Here is a 23,065-nt window from a genome sequence, read left to right on the forward strand (position 1 = left end):
GATTAAGTAATTTGCCCAGGGACACACAGGTAGGAAGTATCTTTGAAGCCATATTTGAGCCCAGGGCTTCCTATATCTTAATTCTGTTCCTCAATCCACTGAGCCATTAACTGTCCCCAGTACTTAGTTTTATATTTGTTTTATTTTATAATATTATTATATATATTATTTATTCATTTATTACTTTTGCTGCTTCATCTATTAAAATCACTATTCCTTCATAGCACCTACTGTAGAAAGAAGTATGAGTCACAGACTCAGTGGATGGTGTCCTTAGGATTTAGAAGATCTTGTGGTTTTGCCACTGAATTTCTATGAAATTTTAAATTCTTATGTAAGCCTTGAGTCCCAGATTCCTCATATGTAAATTATGATAATAATCTGTGCCTTGGCAGGATAAGTAATATAATATTTCAGTTATCTCAGTAATTTCAACTTCAAATCTACAAATAAGGGGAAATGTGCTAAACATAGGTAAATGGGAAAATGTAAATAAGTATTTTTCTGTTTAGGAATTAGGGTTTCTAGGGAAAAAAAGTAGATAGATGAGAAATAATTGATTAGAAGAAAGAGGTATTGTCATTAAGCATAGAAATGTTGGTCTGTGTTCAACTCTTTAGAAGAAAAATATTAGAATTATATTTATTTCCATTAACTCTTACAAAATTTCTAATTAATAAATTTGTGTTTTTTTATTAATGAAAAATGAACACAGATTTGATTAGGTTTACCCTTTAATTTCAAGATGTTTCATTGCTGTGTCTTCTTTCTTTTTTTTACTGTGTTTTTGCTCCAAGGCAGAAGAGTGGTAAGGGCTAGGCAATGGGGGTTAAGTGACTTGCTCGGGATCACACAGTTGGGAAGCATCTGAGGTCAGATTTGAACCTAGGACCTCCCATCTCTAGACCTGGCTCTCAATTCAGAATTGAATGTGTCTTCTGAGTACAATTTTGTGTCCCATATTTATAGATAAGATACTGAAAATGTTGGAACATTTCACAAAGATAGGACATTTGTGATAATTGTTCAAAAATACAATTAATGAAGAACATCTGTTTCAAAAAAAATAAGATCACAGATTTTTAGTTGTAAAGGATCTTAGAGGTCATTGATACCAGTCCCCTCATTTTACAAATAAGAAAGCTAAGGTCTGGAGAGGTTACAGCTGGTAAATATCTGAGATAGGATTTAAACCCAAGACTAGTTAGTACAGCACAAGCAATAAATAAATAAAATGGGCCCTGTTTTCAAGAAATTTTAATCCTTCTGGAAAAGATGTAGCTTGCAGAACAAAGAATTAGTCAGCATTCATTAAGCTCGAGATACTGTAGAGGGTGCATCAATATAAAAAAATAAGCATTACCTTTTTTTAAAAATGCTGATATTCTAACAGGAAAATCAGTTAAGTACATATGTTATATACAACATAAAATATTCAAACTAAATACAAATAAACATAAAGTATTAATTAATAGCCTGTTTGAGTGGGGAACATTACAATTGAGAGCTTCAGGCAAGGACTGACCAAGATAGTTGTGCTGGTGCTGCATCTTAAAAAGAGAGTAAGTCTGTGAAGCAGAGGTGGAAAGTATTCTATGCCTAGCATAAGTCTCTGAGACAAGAAATAAGAATGTGAATAACAAAGAAAGGGCTAAGGATCAATCTGAAAAACAATATGGTAATTACTAATTTGAAAATGAATGAATATAGAGACTGTTTTGCTAAGTGTTTACCATATGCCCAGTTTTATGCAGAGCACTATGGATACAAATCCAAAAAGAAAGACTAGATTTGATCTCAAGGAGCTAACATTCTAATAAGGGAAGATGGCACATGCACAGGAATGGTAAGGTATTTTGGATTGATAAATCCTAGGAACAATGAGTAGAATCCTAGAAGAATTGATCAACCTTTCCTAGAATGAATATTGATGGGCGGGTGAGATTGGAGGCAGGGGAGGTGTTTAGGGGTTGATATGGCATTTATGTGGTCAAATGATAGAAGCTTGGTGGATCTGGGCAGGCTAAACTCTCACCAATCAAGGGGACAGAGGCCCAGTGGGAACTGGGAAGGAGATAAGCAGGCTTGGCTTGAAGATAGTTGTGGAGTCGAAGCAGAAATGAACATAGAATGGTCTTCAGGTATATTTACATCAATAAGTTTTTCTTAATTATGTGCTATATGCAAAGTACTGCTGAAAGCATTAAGGGTGCAAAGATGAAAAAAACAGTGATGTCCACCTCCAGGAGAGGAGGAAGTCTTGAAGGATTGCATTAGGAATATTATACTTTTTTTCTTTAAGAAGGATTTTAGTTTCCATATACTGTTAAGAGCACATAAGCACTATATAAAATTAAAAACAACTATAGAAATATGAGATTATTTTGATTTATGCATTATATACTGCAATTAAAAATGTAATCAATAATAGCAATGAAAAGAATTATAGAAGTAAATGTGGAGGATACCTGGCATGACTAATGTCTATAGTTAAGCAATGAATTGAACTTAGAAATTCTGATAAGTTGAGAGAAAATGAGAAGGAAAATTGATTATTGAGTTGTCATTATCCAATAGGAAACAATTGTCTAAAGAAAACCTTTTTCTGGGTTCCCAATGTTAAGAGGTTTTTTAATTACTCTGATGTAGGAAAAATGGAGTATTATAATGGACAAATGCCTATCAAGTGCATGAGAAGAGAAATTTGCACTATGACTTTATAAAATAAATCATAGCTAGCAAATTAAATTTGTTATATAGTTTGAATATCTGGAGGCATTGGTATGGGGTACTTTGTAAGTATCTTCACCGAAGATTATAAATATAGTTATTCATCTGGAATGGCTAAGGTATTTTAGTCAATGAAATGAGAATCAATTAAATGACCTTGAGATTTTAAAATTCTTTTTACTAAAAGGAAAATAAATAAGGCAGCTATAGTCTAAAAAGGAAAAAAAAAGCAAGTTAAAAAGCAAGTTAAACCATCCCTCAATGATTAGATTTATATCAAAAGACATGAGACAGTTACTGATTAGAGAAGTGCAAATCAAAACAATTCTGGAATATTATTTCATACTTATCTGATTGCCTAAAATGATAATAGGGCAAAATGACAAATGTTGGAAGTGATCTGGAAAAATAGGGACACTAATACAGAGTTGGTGGAATTGTCAACTGATCCAACTATTTTGGCGAGCAATTTGGAATTTTGTCTAGAGAGTTATAAAGCTGAATATACCCTTAGATGTTGGGTCTGTTTCCCAAAGAGATCATGCGAAAAGGAAAAGAATCTACATATTCCAAAATATTTATACCACCTCTCTTTGTAGTGGCAAAGAACTGGAAATTGAGAGTTTGTCCATCAACAGGGGAATGGCTATACAAATTGGGATATATGATTATAGTGGAATACTACTGTGCTGTAAAAAAGGATGAGCAGGTTAATTAAAAAAAAAAAACTTCTAAAAACCTACCTGAATAATGGAGAGTGAAACTAGTAGAACCAAGAAAACAATATATATAGCTATAGAATTTATATTTGAAGAATAACTTGTGAATGCCCATCCTAAGAGAATTAATTGAAAAATAGAAACAAATGACACAATTTACACACACACACACACACATTTTTTTTTTAAATCAGGTAATACCTTCTATGGTATGGGGAGGAAGGGCTGGGATACCTGGGTATAAATTCTAATAAGTAAATAAAAAATAATTAAAAGTAAAGTTATTTGTAGGTAGAGAAAGGACATTTGAGACATATACATATTAAATAGTTGCATCATCCTTACTTATTCTACTAAGGTGATTTTAAAAATTAATTTTCTTGTTAGTTTTAAACTTATGATTTTCTCCTTTATAACACTGCCTTTGTTACTGAGGGCTTATTTTTTGTTCCTGACTCTAAAAGAGACTGAAAGATATTGCACGGATAAAATTGTAGCTGAATTATTTCAGACTACATAATCAAAAAAATCAAAAGGAAAGAAAATTTTGTTATCTAAATGCTTGATTGAATAGGGGAACTCATGCACCCTTGTATTGAAAATGTGAAAATTGTACAACTTGAAAAGAGACTCTGTAACTAATCTTTTCTGTATGCTGATATGGAGATTATAAAGTAGAAATAGAAAGAGAAATTTTGTCTGGACTTTGTGAATTTCAGTCTCTTATTACAGCTGTCTTTGAAATTTTCCAATGTCAGAATAAAAGGGCAGAATTTTTTTAAGGCACCTACAGCCAAACAAATACAAGGATGTGGGCAAATGTTTTCCTATGAAAATTTGGATTTTTTTTCCATGAGTGGATGTTAGTGCCAGTAAGTAGTTAAGACAGACAGGTCTCATTATGAAAAGATTGCTTCATAGACTGACTTTGGACCATTCCTAGAGTATCTTCAGGAAGACAGAAAAATTACCTTTGAAGAAGTAATGTGTCATAGATAAATAATGGTTATATGGACTTAGAAAAGGAACTTTAGAGGCAATCTTATTGCCTTACTCCACCCCGCCCCCCCCCCCCCCCCAGCTGCATTTTACAGATGAGAAACTTGGACCCAGAGCAGTTCAGTGGCCTGCCCTGGGTCATAAAGCTATGAAATTGCTAAGCCAAGATTTAAATCCAGGTTTTCTGACTCCATATCTAATATTCTTTGCACATTGGGGGAAAAAAATATTGTAGGAGGATGAAAAGTATTTAGTTCATATTTCTGCCACTTCCTAGCTTGATCTAGTCACTTAATCTCTTTAAATGTGGTTTCTTTTTTTTTTCCACTTTAAACATTATTTTATTTGGTCATTTCCAAACATTATTCATTGGAAACAAAGATTATTTTCTTTTCCTCCCCCCACCCCCTTCCCCCCACCTCTCCCATAGCCAATGCACGATTCCACTGGGTATCACATGTGTTCTTGGTTCGAACCCATTTCCATGTTGTTGGTATTTGCATTAGGGTGTTCATTTAGAGTCTCTCCTCAGTTGTATCCCCTTCCGCCCTGTAGTCAAGCAGTTGCTTTTCCTCGGTGTTTTTACTCCCATAGTTTATCCTCTGCTTGTGGATAGTGTTTTTTAGATCTCTGCAGATTGTTCAGGGACATTGCCTTGACACTAATGGAGAAGTCCATTACCTTCGATTGTACCATAGTGTATCAGTCTCTGTGTAAAATGTTTTCCTGGTTCTGCTTCTTTCGCTCTGTATCACTTCTTGGAGGTCGTTCCAGTCTCCATGGAATTCCTCTACTTTATTATTCCTTTTAGCACAATAGTATTCCATCACCAACATATACCACAATTTGTTCAGCCATTCCCCAATTGAAGGGCATCCCCTCATTTTCCAATTTTTGGCTACCACAAAGAGCGCAACTATGAATATCCTTGAACAAGTCTTTTTACTTATTGTCTCTTTGAGGTACAAACCCAGCAGTGCTATAGCTGGATCAAAGGGCAGACAGTCTTTTATCACCCTTTGGGCATAGTTCCAAATTGCTCTCCAGAATGGTTGGATCAATTCACAACTCCACCAGCAATGAATTAATGTCCCTACTTTGCCACATCCCCTCCAGCATTCATTACTTTCCATAGCTGTCATGTTAGCCAATCTGCTAGGTGTGAGGTGATAACTCAGAGTTATTTTGATTTGCATCTCTCTGATTATAAGAGATGTAGAACACTTTTTCATGTGCTTATTAATAGTTTTGATTTCTTTGGCTGAGAACTGCCTGTTCATGTCCCTTGCCCATTTATCAATTGGAGAATGGCTTGATTTTTCGTACAATTGATGTAGCTCTTTGTAAATTTGAGTAAGATTGTTTCCCAATTTGTTGCTTCCCTTCTGATTTTAGTTACATTGGTTTTGTTTGTACAAAACCTTTTTAATTTGATGTATTCCAGATTATTTATTTTGCATTTTGTGACTCTTTCTGTGTTCGCCTAATTTTCTTATAGTTTCCTTCTTTATGTTCAAGTCATTCACCCATTTTGAATTTATCTTGGTGTAGGGTGTGAGGTGTTGATCTAAACCTAATCTTTCCCACACTGTCCTCCAATTTTCCCAGCAGTTTTTATGAAATAGTGGATTTTTGTCCCAAAAGCTGGGATCTTTGGGTTTGTCATATACTGTCTTGCTGAGGTCACTTACCCCGAGTCTATTCCACTGATCCTCCTTTCTGTCTTTTAGCCAGTACCAAATTGTTTTGATGACTGCTGCTTTATAATATAGTCTGAGATCTGGGAATGCAAGGCCCCCTTCCTTTGTTTTTTTTTTTTCATTATTTCCCTGGATATCTTTGATCCTTTGTTTTTCCAAATGCACTTTGTTATGGTTTTTTCTAGATCAGTAAAAATTTTTTTTGGAAGTTCCATGGGTATGGCACTAAATAGATAGATGAGTTTGGGTAGGATGGTCATTTTTATTATATTGGCTCATCCTACCCAGGAGCAGTTAATGTTTTTCCAATTGTTCAAGTCTAGTTTTAGTTGTGTGGAGAGTGTTTTGTAGTTGTGTTCATAAAGTTCAAATGTGGTTTCTCTCTACTATAAGGATAATAATAATGTTGGTCTCACATATCTCACAGAATGCTTACAAGCCGCAATGAGGATGATTTATATAAACATCACTTAATAGGTTATAAAAATAAGATGTTTGATAACAACAATAAAGAACAACCTTTTATTAAATACTTAACATTGGACCAGGCAATGTGTTAAATGCCAAGAATATAAAGACAAAAAAAGAAGTCACTCTCTTCAAAAGGTTTATATTACATTCTAGTAAGCGCAGTGATATATAACATGCACATATATAAGTATACAACAGAGTAAATTGAGAAAGGGCAGAATGCTGATAACTATAGCATAAAGAAAAACTTTGTTTAGGAGGTGGTACTGGAGCTGAGACTTCAAGGAAGCAAGAGAGTCTAAGAAGCAGTTATAGAAGGAGCAAATTATAAACATAGGGGACATACCTTATAAAGGTACAGAGAGGGAGGATAATATAAATTTGGGGAACAACAGGAAGTCCAGTTTGGTTGTAGGTGGGAGTCAGATTATGAAAGGCCTTTTTAAAGAGTTTGTATTTTGTTCCAAGGACAAGAAAAAAGGAAAGTTTTAATGAGGGATATATTTTGGGGTAAAGAAATTCAGCTTTAGACATATTGAGTTGAGTTATTGGAGGCTGGCTATATGAATTCAGGGATTCGTTCATTCAGATAATAAATGAACCTCTTGGGAGGTAAAGAAATCACTATGAGTGAGGGTCCACAATCTATTCATTAAACACACTTAAAAAACTAAGCTATATAGAGAATTAAAATGGAAAGCTATAAAACCATTTTCCTCTGCATCAGGTAAATCCAAAAATATTAATAATTACAATCATGCTATCAGATAAAGCAAAACCAAGCATTCATAGCATAAAAAGGGAAATTTATGCTGGAAGAAACCAAGGAGCACAAACCAAAAATAGTTCAGTCAATCCTTGCTATATTGTGGTTCCCTTATTGGGGCTTCATTGTATCCTGGATTATTCTGGGGATTCATTGTATCTAATTTTGTATCACAGAGTTACACTTATAGTGGCACACTTATTGGCTGATGGAATGAAAGGTGACCAACCATAGCCAGGTGTTTTGTGTCCTGGGTGCTGATTGGTTCAGTGACTGTAGGTTAATAAGTGTGGAAAAGGCTTATAGGAGAGTGTGAAGGGTTTATAAAGCCTTAAAATAAATAAATAAATAAATAAATAAATATATATATATATATATATATATATATATATATATATATATATAATAAAATAAACATAACACCGCTACTTCGTGGATTTTCACCTATCACGGCGGTCTTTGGAACGTTACTCTATGATAGATGAGGAGGGATCACTGTATTAAACTTACATGAACCAAAAGCCTTAATTTCTAAAAATTACTTAACTACAAGAATACATAGACAATAGCATAAGAGTAATTGTAATCTTCAATATCTCTCAGTTTTGGGTAAGTCTAACAGAATGGCAAACAAAATGAAAATATAAAATTGAAAATTTATTGGTGAATGTAGAACTAAAGAATTTATGACACCTAAATGAGATTGATTGCTAAAGAATATGAAGAATACTTTCTCAATAACACAGGGAACTTTTATAATAATTGATCATGTTAGGGCATAGAAATAGAGCAAATATAAAAAAAAAGTAATAAACACATGCTTTGAAGAGCATAATGCAATAACAATAGTAATCATTTTTAAGGAGCACAAATTAAAGACACAGACCCAAAAGTAGATTTGAAAATGAAAACCTCAAGGAATGATGATTTGATGGTTTTTCTATAAGACCTGGATAGGCCTACATGAACTGATGTGGAATGAAATAGGCAGAACCAAGAGAACATTATATATAATTTATATATATATACATTATATACAGTAACTGAAACATTGTAGGATGATTAAATGTAATTGACTTTGCTACTAAGAGCAATGCAGTGATCTAGGACAATTCTGTGGGATATGAGAAAGAATGCTATCCACATTGAGAGAAAAACTGGGCTTAGAAATCCAGAAGAAAACATGATTTATCACTTATTTATATATATGGGGTTTTGGTTTTAAATGATTACTCCAGTATAAAAATGATTAATAAGGAAATAGGTTTTGAGTGATTTTATATATATGTGTGTATAATGTGGAATTGCTTGTGAACTCTAGGAGGGGGGAGGGAAAGGGGAAGGGAGACAACATAAATCATGTAACCATGGAAAAAATTTTTAAATTAAATTTAAAATAAAAAAATAACAAATCAGCTTCTCGACATACCAACCCACCAAACCCACACATACACTCACACATCAAAATGTAATCCTCAATAATAATTGGGTCAAAAAACCATAGGAAAAAAAGGCATAATTATATGAAAGGAAGTGATAATGATAACATGCCAAAATTTCTTGGATGCATTGAAATTAGTCCTCTGAGGGAAAATATCTCTACAAATATACTTTAAAAATTATGGAAAAAAATTTGGATTAATGGAGTAGATATGCAATCTTAAAATTAGAAAATCAACAAATAAACACCTAAAAATAGCACAAAAGAGGAGATAATTCAACAGTCAGTATTTAAGAGTTTTAAAGAATAAGTATGGCTTGGAGGAAAAGATAGTTGTGTGTTGATGAAAGTTTATAAAAGAAGAAGTTTGTAATAAGTACTTTGTAAAGAGTGATAGAGAATAAGGGAAGAATAAAATGATTCCTGTCCAATAGTGAAGGCCTAGATAAAATTACATAATGCATATTTGTAGTGGGCCCAATCTACACAGCTATATTGCTTCCTCCAGCAGTATTCAGCAGTTTTAGAGCAAGAAGGCAGATGATACCATGATTGATTATATATATATATATATATATATATATATATATATATCTATCTATCTATCAAGAAAGGTGATAGTATAAGGGAAAAAGGGTATTAGTGTTTAGTTGAACTAATCAGCCATATGATCAAGACTGTAGAGGTTTGTTTTTCTATTTAAAAAGTACATTGTTTTTTATCCTTGTTTCCTTACATTTGACTTATAGGAAGTTAAGAAGAAAACAGTCCATTTTTTGTGTGATTGTCTGATTTCTTTGATGTAGAAACTCCCTTTCTCAATCCAGATCATCAGTTACTCTCTAATTTGTGACCTTAACTGTCTGGGTCATTGAAAGATTATATGACTTGTCAGTGGTCACAAAGGTCAGAACTGTCAAATGTGGAACTTGAATCCAATTTTTCCTGATTAAAAGGCTGTCCCTGTATCCACTGTGATATACTTCTTTTCTTTCCACAGTAATAGAACATAAATTTTGAACACAGATAGTTTACCTTCATTCAAATGCCTGATAAAACAACATAGTTTTAGAAATAATTATACCAAGAGTTTTTTAATTGGAGTTAGAAAATAGTATTTTTCTTCTAGAACTTCATGAATAACTGAATGGAACATTCAGACTGTGCTTTAGGAAGATTATTTTGGCAGTTGTGGGGAAGATGGATTGGAAAGAGGAGGAACAGAAAGCTAGGAGACCATTTCAGAGGCTGTTTATGATAGTTCAGGCAGGAGGTGATAAGGGTCTTGAAATAGGGTTGTTGCCATTTCATTTGAGAGACAGGAATGGATAGATGCCAGAGATTTTATGGAAATAGAATTGACAGACTTAGCAACTGTTCAAGGGTCTTCTGAAACTATTTAAAAGAAGACTTAAGTCAAGCATTATTTTTTATATGCGTGTAACCAAAATTTTTGTTCAACATACTATATTATTTTTAGAGCACAACGGAAAAGTTTTTAAAAAAGATTTTTATTGATGTCTTTTGTTTTTACATCACTTAGATTTCCTTTTAAACTTCTTCCTGCCTGCTCCCAGAGAGCCATTCCTTATAACAAAGTTTTTTTTTTTTTAAAGAAAAAGAGCAAGAGAATATTTTAAGCAAAATCATTTAACACATTGAAGAAAATTTGACATTATGTGCAATGTTCCACACTCATGGACTCCAAGTTCCTCAAATAAACCAGAGAAAGATGTCTCATCTTTCTTTTGGGCCCAGCTTGTTCTTAAACTTAGTTTCAGTTATTTTGTGGTTATTGTTCTTCTCATTTACATTTTTATAATGCAAATGTAAATTTTATTGTTTTTTGTGCTTACTTCATTTTGAATTAGTTTGTGCATCTCTTATCATGTTTCTCTATCTTCATCATTCTCCTCTTTTGTCCTATCACAATCACATTCCATTACATTCATATTCTATAATTTGATTATTCTTTTACTAATATACATCTGTTTTATTTCCAGTTCTTTGCTACCACCAAAAAGTGCTGCTATATTTTGGTGTACATCGTGTCTTTCTTTTTGGTCACTGGTTTCTTGAGACATATAGAACAATAAAAAAATACAACTAATTGTGAGTCTAATAATAAATGAAAGAGGCCTTGGGAATTTAATAAGCATGATGATTAAGTATTAGGGAACTTTTCCAGTTAACTTGGCCAGTGATGAGATGAGAATGATCATATAATAAAGGACATGATCCCATAACTGACTTTTTATGTTTTACTTAAAATATTTTTTTTACTTTAAGAAAGATAGCAGGATATAAGAGACAAATAAAGGGGAGTGGATAAGGAGAGATAGTCTTGAAGCCAGGAAGACTTGGAGTCTTCTCTGCCTCTGACATGTGATGATTTTGTGACCTTGAGCAGATCACTTAACTTTTCAGTGCCCCAGGCCACTCTCTAAAACTATAAATTAGTTCCAGATCAAATTCACTTTGTAGTGGTCAACAGTTTCCTCCCTGGGGACTCCTTACATCAATAAAATTATGCTCAGAAAAAAATAAAATACTTATATGCAACATATATATGTATGTATATATGCACATACACTTAATTTTTTTTACTAAACTTGGATTTTTGTTTAAATAGATTTGCTGAAATGAATGTGAAATATTTAAGAATCAGGTGAGAGACAGTTCTATATAACAGAACCATGATTGGCCTGGGTCTGAATCCCAGTTCACTTAATATCTGTATAATATTGACCAAATCAACCTCTTTGAGACTTCGTTTGATGAAAGGTAATAGAAGTAGATAATCATTATGATCCCTTGTGGTTCTAAAAACTCATACTTTCTCTTATTCTTTAGTGATTTATTGTTTTATCAATATGAATATTACCTTGATTGAAGCACACCATGACTTTCCTTTTACTTAAAGAATAGGCAGCTAGGTGATACAGTAGATAAAGTGTTGACCCTACAGTCAGGGAGGTAATACAGATATTACCTCAGAAACTTACTAGCTATGTAATCCTATGTAATCTTTGTCTGCTTCATTTTCTTCATATATAGAATGGAATAGAATTCCCTAGGGTTGTTGTGATGATCAGATGAAATAATATTTATAAAGTATTTATCACAGTGCTTGGCACATAGTAGGTGCTTGATTTATTCTTGTTCCCTTTCCTTCTTTTCCTTGAGAGTTGCCATGACCTAAAATTCATTGCCTTGTAGCTTATCCATTGAAGAGTTTCACCAGAGTTCACTAGGACTAATCCTCAGACAGTAAGATTTAGTCCATTGATGAGCCTATGCTTGAAACCTTTTCAGCATGGCAGGTTTGAAAGAATTTACACTTCTGTGGCATAACCTTTGAGAATCCTGGGTTCCCTCTACACCACGATGCTGATGATACTCTTCCTGGAATAATTCATCCATATCCTCTTAGAAATACATATCTAAATATCAGAAAAGAAAAAACATTTGGGGTAGGTTAAACAGTGCAAAAAGTTGATGTAAATTGGCATTTCCATGAATCCAGTAAATTATACTCTGACAAATGTAGGATCTGTTTAAAGATGAATTCAACTTTATATTTAAGAATATTTATGTCAAAGAGATAATAAGATCAAAGACAAAAAAAGGAGTCAGGCCATAATACATTATAAAAACTGAGAAGAAGTAATGGAAAGAATTCAATATATATTACTCATTTTGAGGACAGTATTAAAGCTGTAACATCATATTGGAATGACAATGCACTCACTAGCATGCATATTTAGGGAATATCAAAGTGATTGACTTAAGTCCAGGAAGATGAATGATGATGGACTGAGTTCCATTAAATTATGTGTAAATTAAACATTATCTTTTCTTTAAACTGTTCTCACAAAGCTTATCTTGTGAGAGTTAGATTATGAAAAACCGAAATAAGATAGGAGATTCCCTGAAAAGAAATATTAACACAAACTGAGCACTGAGTAAAAAGTTAAAAAAGACCTCCAGGAGAACCAAGCAGTCTCAGACCAGTTGTTCATCTCATAGAAAATTGGGAAGTAGGAAATTACTAGGTAGTCCTAAGTGGAAAAGTGGAGTCTATAAAGTCATAGGAGAGGTAAGGGAATTGATAGACCATATACTGTATGATACATAACATTTGTTAAGTAATTTGTTAAACATCTATGTGTTCAGTATTATGATATATTATTTAATACAATTATACTTTGGATGTCAAGGTGTATGGGGTGCTCAGGGAGGGGTAGTATCTCTGGTATGGAGGGCTTGTCGTACCCTCCTAGGGCAGCTCTCCAGCCTCTGACCCTCACCTGACACCCAGCTCTCACTTGTGGCTCCTAGTAGCTGCTAGCATGCAGCAGCGGTCACACCCCGGGCAGCAGCTTCAACAGGCCGGCCAAACCTTGTGAGAGTAGCCATTGGGTCGTCGACCCCGGTGAACCAGGGCCTTGCTCACCCACCATGTGAAGACTGTTTCAGCGGAACAGATGGAGGAAACCAATAAGAAGGTTCAACAGCTAAGAGGGCGATGCAGCAAGGCACTGTGGAGTGCTTAGGGCGTGTTGGAGCACAAAGGACAACACGGCCATCCAATGCAGCTGAGGAAGTCTCCAGGTGTAACGATTTTTCGTGCCACTGGACCCAGGTTTCCAACACTGAGAGAGTGGGACTGTCTCTGTGCATTGGCTTTTCCACTTAAATCTCCTTCACGCGCAAATGTCTTTGTGCATACTCATCTACATCACAGATGAAAGCGCACAAAGACAATTGTCATCCTCAGTTACCGAGAGTCTACTACTATACTTTGGTTGTCTTTTTTATTTCTCTTTGGTACTGAGGGGAGGGTTGGTTATTCCCTATCACCAGCATTTTTTTTCCTGACTTAATTAATGCTCTTGAAGAATTGTTATTGAAAAATTTAATCATTCTATGGCTAACTGAGTAATAGGACTCCCTGAATTTAGCTAAATTGGATTATCAGATTACAGATGTATAATATATCTCTGAGCTTGTACTCAAATCAAAACCTTGCTTGCTTGATTGGTTCTGCCACAGTTTGCTTTCTCTATTGTTGTCTTGTAGCATTAGTCTGCTACAGAGTTATAAGAACATGCAAAACATAGGTCTTTCCTTGAAATGACTAGTCATAGAGATAAGACTTTAAATATATAAAAATATAATTGACAATAGAAGACAGTGCATGATAAGTATCAAATGAATTTCCTAGATGGTCCTGTTAAGACACAGAGGTGGAAAAGATAATTGTAGACTGGCATAGTCAAGTTAGGACTGAATGGAAGAAATAGGATTTTGTGACCAAATTAAACATTTGATCCTGTTGAGATATGGAGACAGAAGGGTAAGAGTCTAGATAAAGCCATCAAATTAAGATCATTCAAAGTATGTTTATAGTAGACTGAATGAATCAATGGAAGTAATAATAGGTTTTTGTAGAGAGCTTGAACCCAGTAGTGGAACTTAAAGGTAGAATGGTAGATTGAGATGCTTTTGTAAAGGATATTAAAAATTAAAAATTAGTGTTAATATTTAGACTTACTATTATTCTACACTTTCAAACCTTCTGTGCTGGTAAGGAGAGTGTACTGTTTTTATTGGTAGAGGCTCTGCAAGGCATTTTAAAATTTCCTTTCCTGTCCTTAGATAGCTATGGTAGAACAAATGCCATAGGCAGAGCAGTGGATGCATTGAGGACTGGACATAAAGTCAAGTCGGGATATTTTCTTAGACACTTACTAGTCTGTGACCTGGGCAAGTCACTTAACCTCCTTTAGCTTAAGGTTTCCTCATCATCAAATGGGAGTATTAATAGCACCTATCACAGGGTTATGAGAATCAAATGAGGTAACATATGTAAATCACTTTGTAAATGTTTGCTATTCTACTTGATACTCACTCTTCAAGTACTCTTTTCTTGATTATTCTTGGTAACTTTTGTGGATAATGAGTCATTAAGAATTCATTATCTTTTAATGATCCAGGTTGTATGTGGTTCTGAGTATACAAAGATAAAAGTGATATCATCTCTACCCTCAAAGAGATTACATTCTTATGTTCTGAGCAAACAATATGTCTTTTCCACTTGCTTTGTGTATTGTCTAAGTGCCCCTTAAAAAGATTCTTTGGTCATTAACTGTGATATAAACCTCTATATGTATTTTTGATATACAAACTTTTAAAAATAATCTGGAAAAACTACTTATAAACTGGACTTGGATAATTTTTTTAACAATAAGATATTTTGGAACTTGATGTATTAACAGCTCTCAAAGAATGATCTTAGTAACCAAGATGACTTATAAAGATCTTTTTTGCAAATCATCCATATACTTCTGGTCCAAAATCATTGGTTCTGAAATTAGGGAACTTAAATTCAAATTCTAGCAATGCCACTTGCTAATTTTTCATAGTTTGTGAATTTTCATTAAATGGTACAAAAATAAACATTTAAAATATGACAATTATGTTATTTATTAAGGGAAAAGAGCCAGAATTTTTTTCCAAGTAGTAAGAGATTTTACAGATGTTCAATAGAATTTTTTGATTTGATAAAGTGATTTTTTTACCAGAAACTTCTACAGTCTGTTCACTGCTATTAGCTTGTAATAGGTTCAAGGAATGAGGAAGTTGGAATGTCATTTGCTGAAGATATGAAGTCTTGGGCAAGAAGCTTAAGACCATAGGAGGTTCAAGTGTCATTTTCCTCACTTCGCTTCTTGAAAATAAGGGCTGAAGAGGAGGAAAATTGATTGGAAAATGAACAGTGTTGGTTAAATAAATGACATTTGAGAATGGGATATGGGATTTGGAATTCTGGACATAAAATATAGGAAGGCCACTTTTAAGCTAGGAATGGAATATATCTAACAACGTCTGGTTAAAAAAAAATGTATTTGCTTCCCAGCTGTGTGACCCTGGGCAAGTCACTTGACCCCCATTGCCTAGCCCTTACCACTCTTCTGCCTTGGAGCCAATACACAGTATTGACCCCAAGATGGAAGGTAAGGGTTTAAAAAAAATGTATTTGTCTTTGGTTGTACAAATCTAAAAGGGCTTTAAATTTAATAGTAGAGGAAAAGTAAGACTGCTTACATAATGCGCCTATCAAGTGCTTTCTCATGGAGAGTAGTTATAATCTGAGAAAAAGAACATTTATTTAGACATTCAGAAGCTAGAATCTATGACTGAAGATATCTATCTCTTCAAGAATGTGCAAAGTATAGGCCCTAAGCAAGATGAACTTGAGGTCCTTCAAAAGCAGAAAAATTTGACTTCCTAGGAATCACTAAGGGTGGGTTAAAACCCCACTACTGAAGTCTGGCCTTGGAGTGGCATACCTTATTTGAATCAAAGTAGGTCAAAGGGACTGGGAAGCATTGCATATAATTAACCAATCAACCAAATATATTTTTAAGCTCCTACAAATTCTAGACACTATCCTAGTCACAGAGGATGGAAAGACAAGTGTGAAAGTCCCCATCCTCCAGGAATTTATAGTTTAACTGGAGTAGATAACATATATAATCATATAAAGTTGATAGAAGATCATTTTGTGGGTGGGTGTAGGTTTGGAAGCTGCAACACTTGGGACACAAGGAAAAGTTTTTTTTGTGACACTTGGTACTAAATCTAGAAGGAAGCTACAAATTTCAATGAATGAATGAATAGCACCTATCTTGCAGGGTTGTTGTGAAGATCAAATGAGATAATAATTGTAAAGCACTTAACATAGTAGCTGCCACATAATAAACACTAAATAAATATTAGCTTTTGTTGTAATTAATAAATGAAAAAGGGGTTTATTTTCTCAAGGAGCTTACATTCTACTGTGGGAGACAACATAGATAGTCCAAAAAGCCATTAAACAAATGAGTGCAGGCAAGGCACCCGGTAAAGACGGGATCCCAACCGAGGTGTACAAGGCCTTAAATGGAAAGGAGCTCCAGGCATTCCACATAGTGCTGACCAGCATATGGGAAGAGGAAGACATGCCCCCAGAACTCAGAGATGCCTCCATCGTAGCCCTATACAAGAACAAAGGCTCACGAGCAGCCTGTGACAACTACAGAGGCATCTCACTATTCTCCACTGCCGGAAAAATCCTCGCCCGTGTTATACTCAACAGATTCCTGTCATCTGTTTCAGAGTAGAACCTGCCTGAATCACAGTGTGGCTTCTGATCAGATCGCAGCACCATCGACATGGTCTTTACGGTGAGGCAAATGCAGGAAAAATGCCTTGAGCAGAACCTGAGTCTCTACATTGTCTTCATAGACCTGACAAAGGCTTTCGACACAGTGAACAGGGACGCATTGTGGGTGATCCTCAGCAAGCTCGGTTGCCCAGCAAAATTCGTCCAACTGATTCAGCTCTTTCATGTTGACATGACAGGGGAAGTCCTATCTGGTGGAGAGACTTCTGATCGCTTCAACATCTCCAATGGCGTGAAACAAGGCTGTGTCCTCGCTCCAGTACTATTCAACCTGTTTTTCACCCAAGTATTACAACATGATGTGATGGATCTAGACCTGGGCGTCTACATCAAATACCGACTGGATGGCTCACTATTTGACCTTCGCTGCCTGACTGCGAAAACAAAGACAACAGAGAGACTCATCCTGGAAGCTCTCTTTGCAGATGACTGTGCTCTCATGGCCCACCAAGAAAATCATCTCCAAACCATTGTGGACAGGTTCTCCACCGCAACAAAACTGTTTGGCCTGACTATCAGCCTCAGCAAAACAGAGGTACTGTTCCAACCTGCACCAGGGAGGCCAACGAACCAGCCGTGCATTACAATCGACGGCACGCAGCTTTCTAACGTCAACACTTTCAAGTACCTGGGCAGCACCATCGCCAACGACGGGTCCCTAGACCACGAGATTAATGCCAGGATCCAAAAGGCCAGCCAGGCACTTGGGCGGCTGAGCTGCAAAGTCCTCCAACACAGCGGTATAAGCACTGCGATGAAGCTCAAAGTGTACAACACAGTGGTCCTCAGCCTCGCTCCTGTACGGTTGTGAGACATGGACACTATACCGGAAGCACATGAAGCAGTTGGAGCAATTCCACCAACACTCCCTCCTGTCAGTCATGAGGATCCGATAGCAGGACCGAATCACCAATCAGGAAGTCCTCGACAGAGCCAACTCCACCAGCATTGAAGTCATGGTCCTCAAAACCCAGCTACGATGGTCTGGACACGTCATCCACATGGACCCACAGTGAATACCAAGACGGGTATTCTATGGGGAACTGTGAGCTGGTCTCAGGAAACAAGGCCGACCAAAGAAAAGATGCAAGGATCAGCTAAAGTCCAACTTGAAGTGGGCTGGCATGACACCAAAGCAACTAGATCTCGCTGCCTCTGACAGAAGCAGCTGGCGAACCCACATTAACCATGCCGCCACCACCTTTGAAGATGAGCGACGTCGACGTCTTGCCACTGCGCGTGAACGCCGACTCCAGGCCACAACCACACCTCCTGTAACAACTGACGTCCCAGGCCCCATGTGCCACACACTCTGCGCCTCAGCCTTTGGACTCCAAAGCCACATGAGGGTACACTGTAGATGAAACTGCACAAAGACAATTGTCATTCTCGGTCACCGAGAGACTACCACTATAGTACATATGGGGTTGTATATATATATATTACCATACAAAGCACTTCCATAGTTGTCAGAAATACTCATATAAAACTAAAACCCCAAAATAAAAACATATATAAACTAAGGTAAAAAAATGTATGTTTTTGTCTACATTCTGACTCCAATAGTTCTTTGTCTGAAGGTAGACAGGATTTTTTGCCATAAGTTCTTCAGAACTGTCCTGGATCATTGTATTGCTGAAAGTAGCTAAGTCTTTCACTATTGATCGTCAAACAATATTGTTACAGTGTATAATGTTCTCCTGGTTTTGCTTATTTCACTTTCTATTAGTTCATATAGGTCTTTTCAGCTCTTTCTGAAATTATCCTGTTCATTATTTCTTACAGCACATTAGTATCCATCACCATCATATACTACAATCTGTTTAGGTATTCCCAATTGATAAGTATCCCCTCAGTTTCCAATTCTTTGCCCTTACCAAAAAAAAAAAAGCTATTATAGATATTTTTGTACCTATGTGTCCTTTTCCATTTTCTTTGATGTCTTTGGAATACAGACTTATTAGTGGTATTACTAGATAAAAAGGTATGCATAATTTATAGCCCTTTTGGCATAGGTCCAGATTGCCCATCAAAATAGTTGGATCAGTTCACAATCCCACCAACAGTTCATTAGTGTTCTAATTTTACCACATCTCCTCCAACTTTGATCACTTTCTTTTGCTGTCATTTTGGCTAATCTGATAGGTGTGAAGTGGTTCCTTAAAGTTGTTTTAATTTCCATTTCTCTAATCCAGAAGGATTTAGAACATTTTTTCATATGGTTATTTATAGCATTGATCTCTTTATCTGGAAATTGCTTGATCATATACTTTGACCATTTGCCAGTTTGGTAGTATTTTAGAAGAAACTCATCTCCTTGATTAAATTTAGGTCTCTGGTAGCCAGTATATAACACCTTTAATCCAGAGGTAACTTGTCTATTTGTAGGATGTAAACTGACTGAAATTTTTAGCCATAATCATAATCATCACCGTGATCTAACCATCTTTGGTTAGGTGACAAAAAAAAATTAGGCATCATTTATGTTCACTTGATGCTCTGTAAGTTTATGAAACTCTAAAAGACATGTAATTAAATGTTTAATGACAAAAGGAAAGTCTTATATACACCAATAATATTTATAGTAGGACTCTTGTGATGGCAAAAAACTATAGATAAAGTTGATGTTTATTGTTTGGAGAATAGATAAACCATTTGTGACACATAACTGTTACAGAATATTATTGAAATAGTAAACATAGAAACAATGGACATAATGAATATAGAGATATATAGAAAGGCTCATGTGAACTGATAAAAAGTAAGCAGTCAAGAAAACAATATATACAGTTACTAAAAGTCAGCAAAACTAATCAATATATCCACCTAATCTGACACCTGTAATCTCTTACTTCTACAAAGACTAGGGGGAGGTATATAATGGTATAAACTCCAATTACTGTCATTAAGTCTTGATCAGGATTTTTTGTTCATTTCTCTTCACTATGTACTCTTTTTTTTGGAGTTTTTTTTTTGGCATCATTTTATAATAGTCATTTCATTTTCTTTATATTCTGCACTTGTTGATTTATCATAATTGTAGGCCTGACCTGCTTACTTCTTTTCTCTTGGCCATAATGAGAAATTTGTTTTGAGTGGAATTCATTTGTTTCATTTACATCCATCTTCTTTTCAGAGTTTCAGAAAGGCACTGGTGAAGATGTTTGAAGATAAAGAACTAGACTGCATCTTTTTAGAAACAAATATGAGTATGAACAAACGCTATCACATGGTTTATGAGTGTATTCCTCTTCCAAAGGAAGTAGGAGATATGGCTCCCATCTACTTTAAGGTATTTAAAGATAAATTTTCAAACACTTCTATTCCTCATTTAACACCTTACTATAATTATGGTTGTTTGGATACTATTTCTCATTTTTTCTTATATGTTTATCACATTTATTTCTCATTGTCATAATATTAATAATTGAATGAAATCCAGCATAGTAAACAAGTTATATTCTGGAAATTTGGCACAAGTTACAAGTTTTTCATATTAAGTTATACTGGTCTCAATAGCAAAAGTATAAAATAGTTTTATTTTTCATTTTTCATTTAGAACTAAGATTTTACTTTAGGATATTGTCAAGTAAAAATTGTGGACATAATTCTTGAGTATTAATAATTTACCACAGAAACCAACAGTAACAATACTAATGCCTTGGTGAATTATGGTAGTAACTTCTCAGTATTTAGATTTTCATGGTCATTCTTGACAAAAGAAATTATATCTTTAAATTTTAGCATACATTTCTGGACTATTCTGAAATGATGGTGATTAGCTAATTAAGTTGTCACTATCATAAAAACCCCTGAATACCTTTTTAAAAAATTTCCATCTGTTTATGCTGCTGAATTTGGTGCCCTACTGAATTTTTAAAAGTTCCAGTGATCTTACATTCTGAACCAATTGTTCAAACATCAAACAATTCAGAAAGTATTAATATACAAGTATGTTTTGTAAATTGATGCAGAAATATAGAATTGAGTAGAGTCAAATGTTTTCAGACAGCATGGAATTTGAAATTCAATGACATAGATTCTAATAATGATATTTTTTAGTCAATGGAATAGGCAAACAAAGGACTAGTTTAAAAAATTTGACTTTTTTCTGAAAATGGCATGATTTTAAAAAGTGAAGTATTCTTTTGTTTTATAGTATTAGGCTATTAAAAGAGACCAGGTGACATTAGCACTCTGTGTTTTAGGTCACTGGGACTTCATGTAACTAATGAAAATACTTAATATTTAACTTTCAACTAATAAAAATGCCATTTTTAAAAAGTATCAAGTGATAGTGTATAAGAATTATTGAGTTTTAATTTTTGATTTCTATGATGATCCATTTGGCGATTCATTAGACTTCAATGACTCTTGTAACTAATTTCTTCTTTCATCCAGGGCCTACCAGACAGTAAATGCTAATTCAATTAAATTGCCTGATATAATTTCTTGTTAGAATTATATGCTACTCTCTCTTTTCCACTAAGTATTTTTTTGATCACTGGAGATAGAATTACTTGCTTTTGAGAAAATGTTTGTATTTCATAAAATGATAAAATACTAGAACTTAAAACAACCTAGAGATATTCTAGCATGATAACATTAGACTAGAGAGAAAGAAACTGAATCCTAGAGATTAATTTTCCTGGGACAGAAAAGACAGTTAGTTACAGAGCCAGCACTCATACTTGTATCTGGTAGACTCAGTGCACAGGTTTTTCAGTTACAATGTAGAACGTGTTTTAAATACATTCCCTTGATACAGAGAACAACAGTGATTGGAAATTGTACTTTTTTAATCTTCATTAAGAACAAAGATATAAGAATGGAAGTTTCTTCAGAGGTCATTTAATTCAGCTTCCTTTTCTTATAGATGAGGAAAATGAATCCAGAAATGTTAAGTAAGTTACACAGATTATACAAATAGGAAGGAGCAGAGCTAAAATCAAATCCTTTTCCTGACTCCAAAACCAGTGCTCTTTTTTCATTGCCCCATGCTATCTCATGTCAAGATTTCATGTTGAGATATTTTTGATTTTAATAAGAGTATAACCAGAATGGGAATGGAAATAATTTAGTTTTGTCATACTCTCTATCAGATATTTGTATACCATCAAATGGTTTGTAAACTAGTTGACATAGGAAATGCAAGCCTTAAATTCCTGAATGTTTTCTGGTTTTATATTTGCCCTTTTAATTTCCTGCCTTACTATATATATAGTCAGAAATAGTCATGTAGCTTGAGGTACCAAAAAGGTTTATACGTTAAATGTTCAAATATTTGAAAAGTGAGTAATTGAATTAACTTATGCATTTATATGAATAGAGATTTCTCTGAACACAGTTATTACACAGTTGTATACAAGGTAGCCTTTTATGTTTAACATTAAATTGAAAATTCTTATTAATGATAATTATTTTATGAAAAGTTGGGCTAGTATTAGTATAACAGTTAAGAAATGAACAGAATACATCAAGTTCTTATTTTTTAAATGTTTGTACCATATAACATAATAGTTTCAAGTAAATTAAGACATGCATTCAGAACAGTAATACATCATACATAATCTGTCTTATTTGTTAGTTGGCATTATCTCACTTTAAATTGCCTTCTTATCTTTGTTTCTATATTATTTTCTCAAATTTCAAAACAATTTTTCTTAGAAAGCTATAATGGAATCTGATGAAGAGTGGTCCATGAACAAGAAATTAATTGACCTATCTACAAGAGATATCCGAAAGTCTGTAAGTATCCACCTTATTTTTTAGTAGTAGTTTCTAGATATCATGAAAATTCTAAAGCATTACAATTCTTCAGTATAGTGTTGGGGACTGTAAAGACTAAAATTTTAGGGGGAACTGAGGCAGGTAGAAATTAGTTTCTCTCTGCCAGGAGTATTATATTTTTAGAGGTTTATTGAAGGTTAAAATATAAAGAAAACACAAGTAAGAAAAGCACGTGTCTAGGCCCAAAGAGCCTATTCACGACCACTCACATCTTGCCTA

At 34.5% G+C, this 23,065-nt stretch overlaps 1 protein-coding gene across 2 annotated transcripts in view; it reads left to right on the forward strand.

Moving 5' to 3' along the window:
- The window catches only part of CWF19L2 (CWF19 like cell cycle control factor 2), a 142,680-nt gene that overhangs the window by 103,681 nt on the left and 15,934 nt on the right, over positions 1–23,065 (forward strand). For both annotated transcript variants that reach the window (XM_056794442.1, XM_007494895.3), the window contains 2 exons: positions 20,193–20,348; positions 22,724–22,804. In XM_056794442.1, coding sequence (XP_056650420.1) covers positions 20,193–20,348; positions 22,724–22,804 — 237 coding nt within the window. The remainder of the gene's footprint in view (positions 1–20,192; positions 20,349–22,723; positions 22,805–23,065) is intronic.

Source organism: Monodelphis domestica, chromosome 4 (assembly GCF_027887165.1).
Source record: "Monodelphis domestica isolate mMonDom1 chromosome 4, mMonDom1.pri, whole genome shotgun sequence".
NCBI lineage: Eukaryota > Metazoa > Chordata > Mammalia > Didelphimorphia > Didelphidae > Monodelphis > Monodelphis domestica.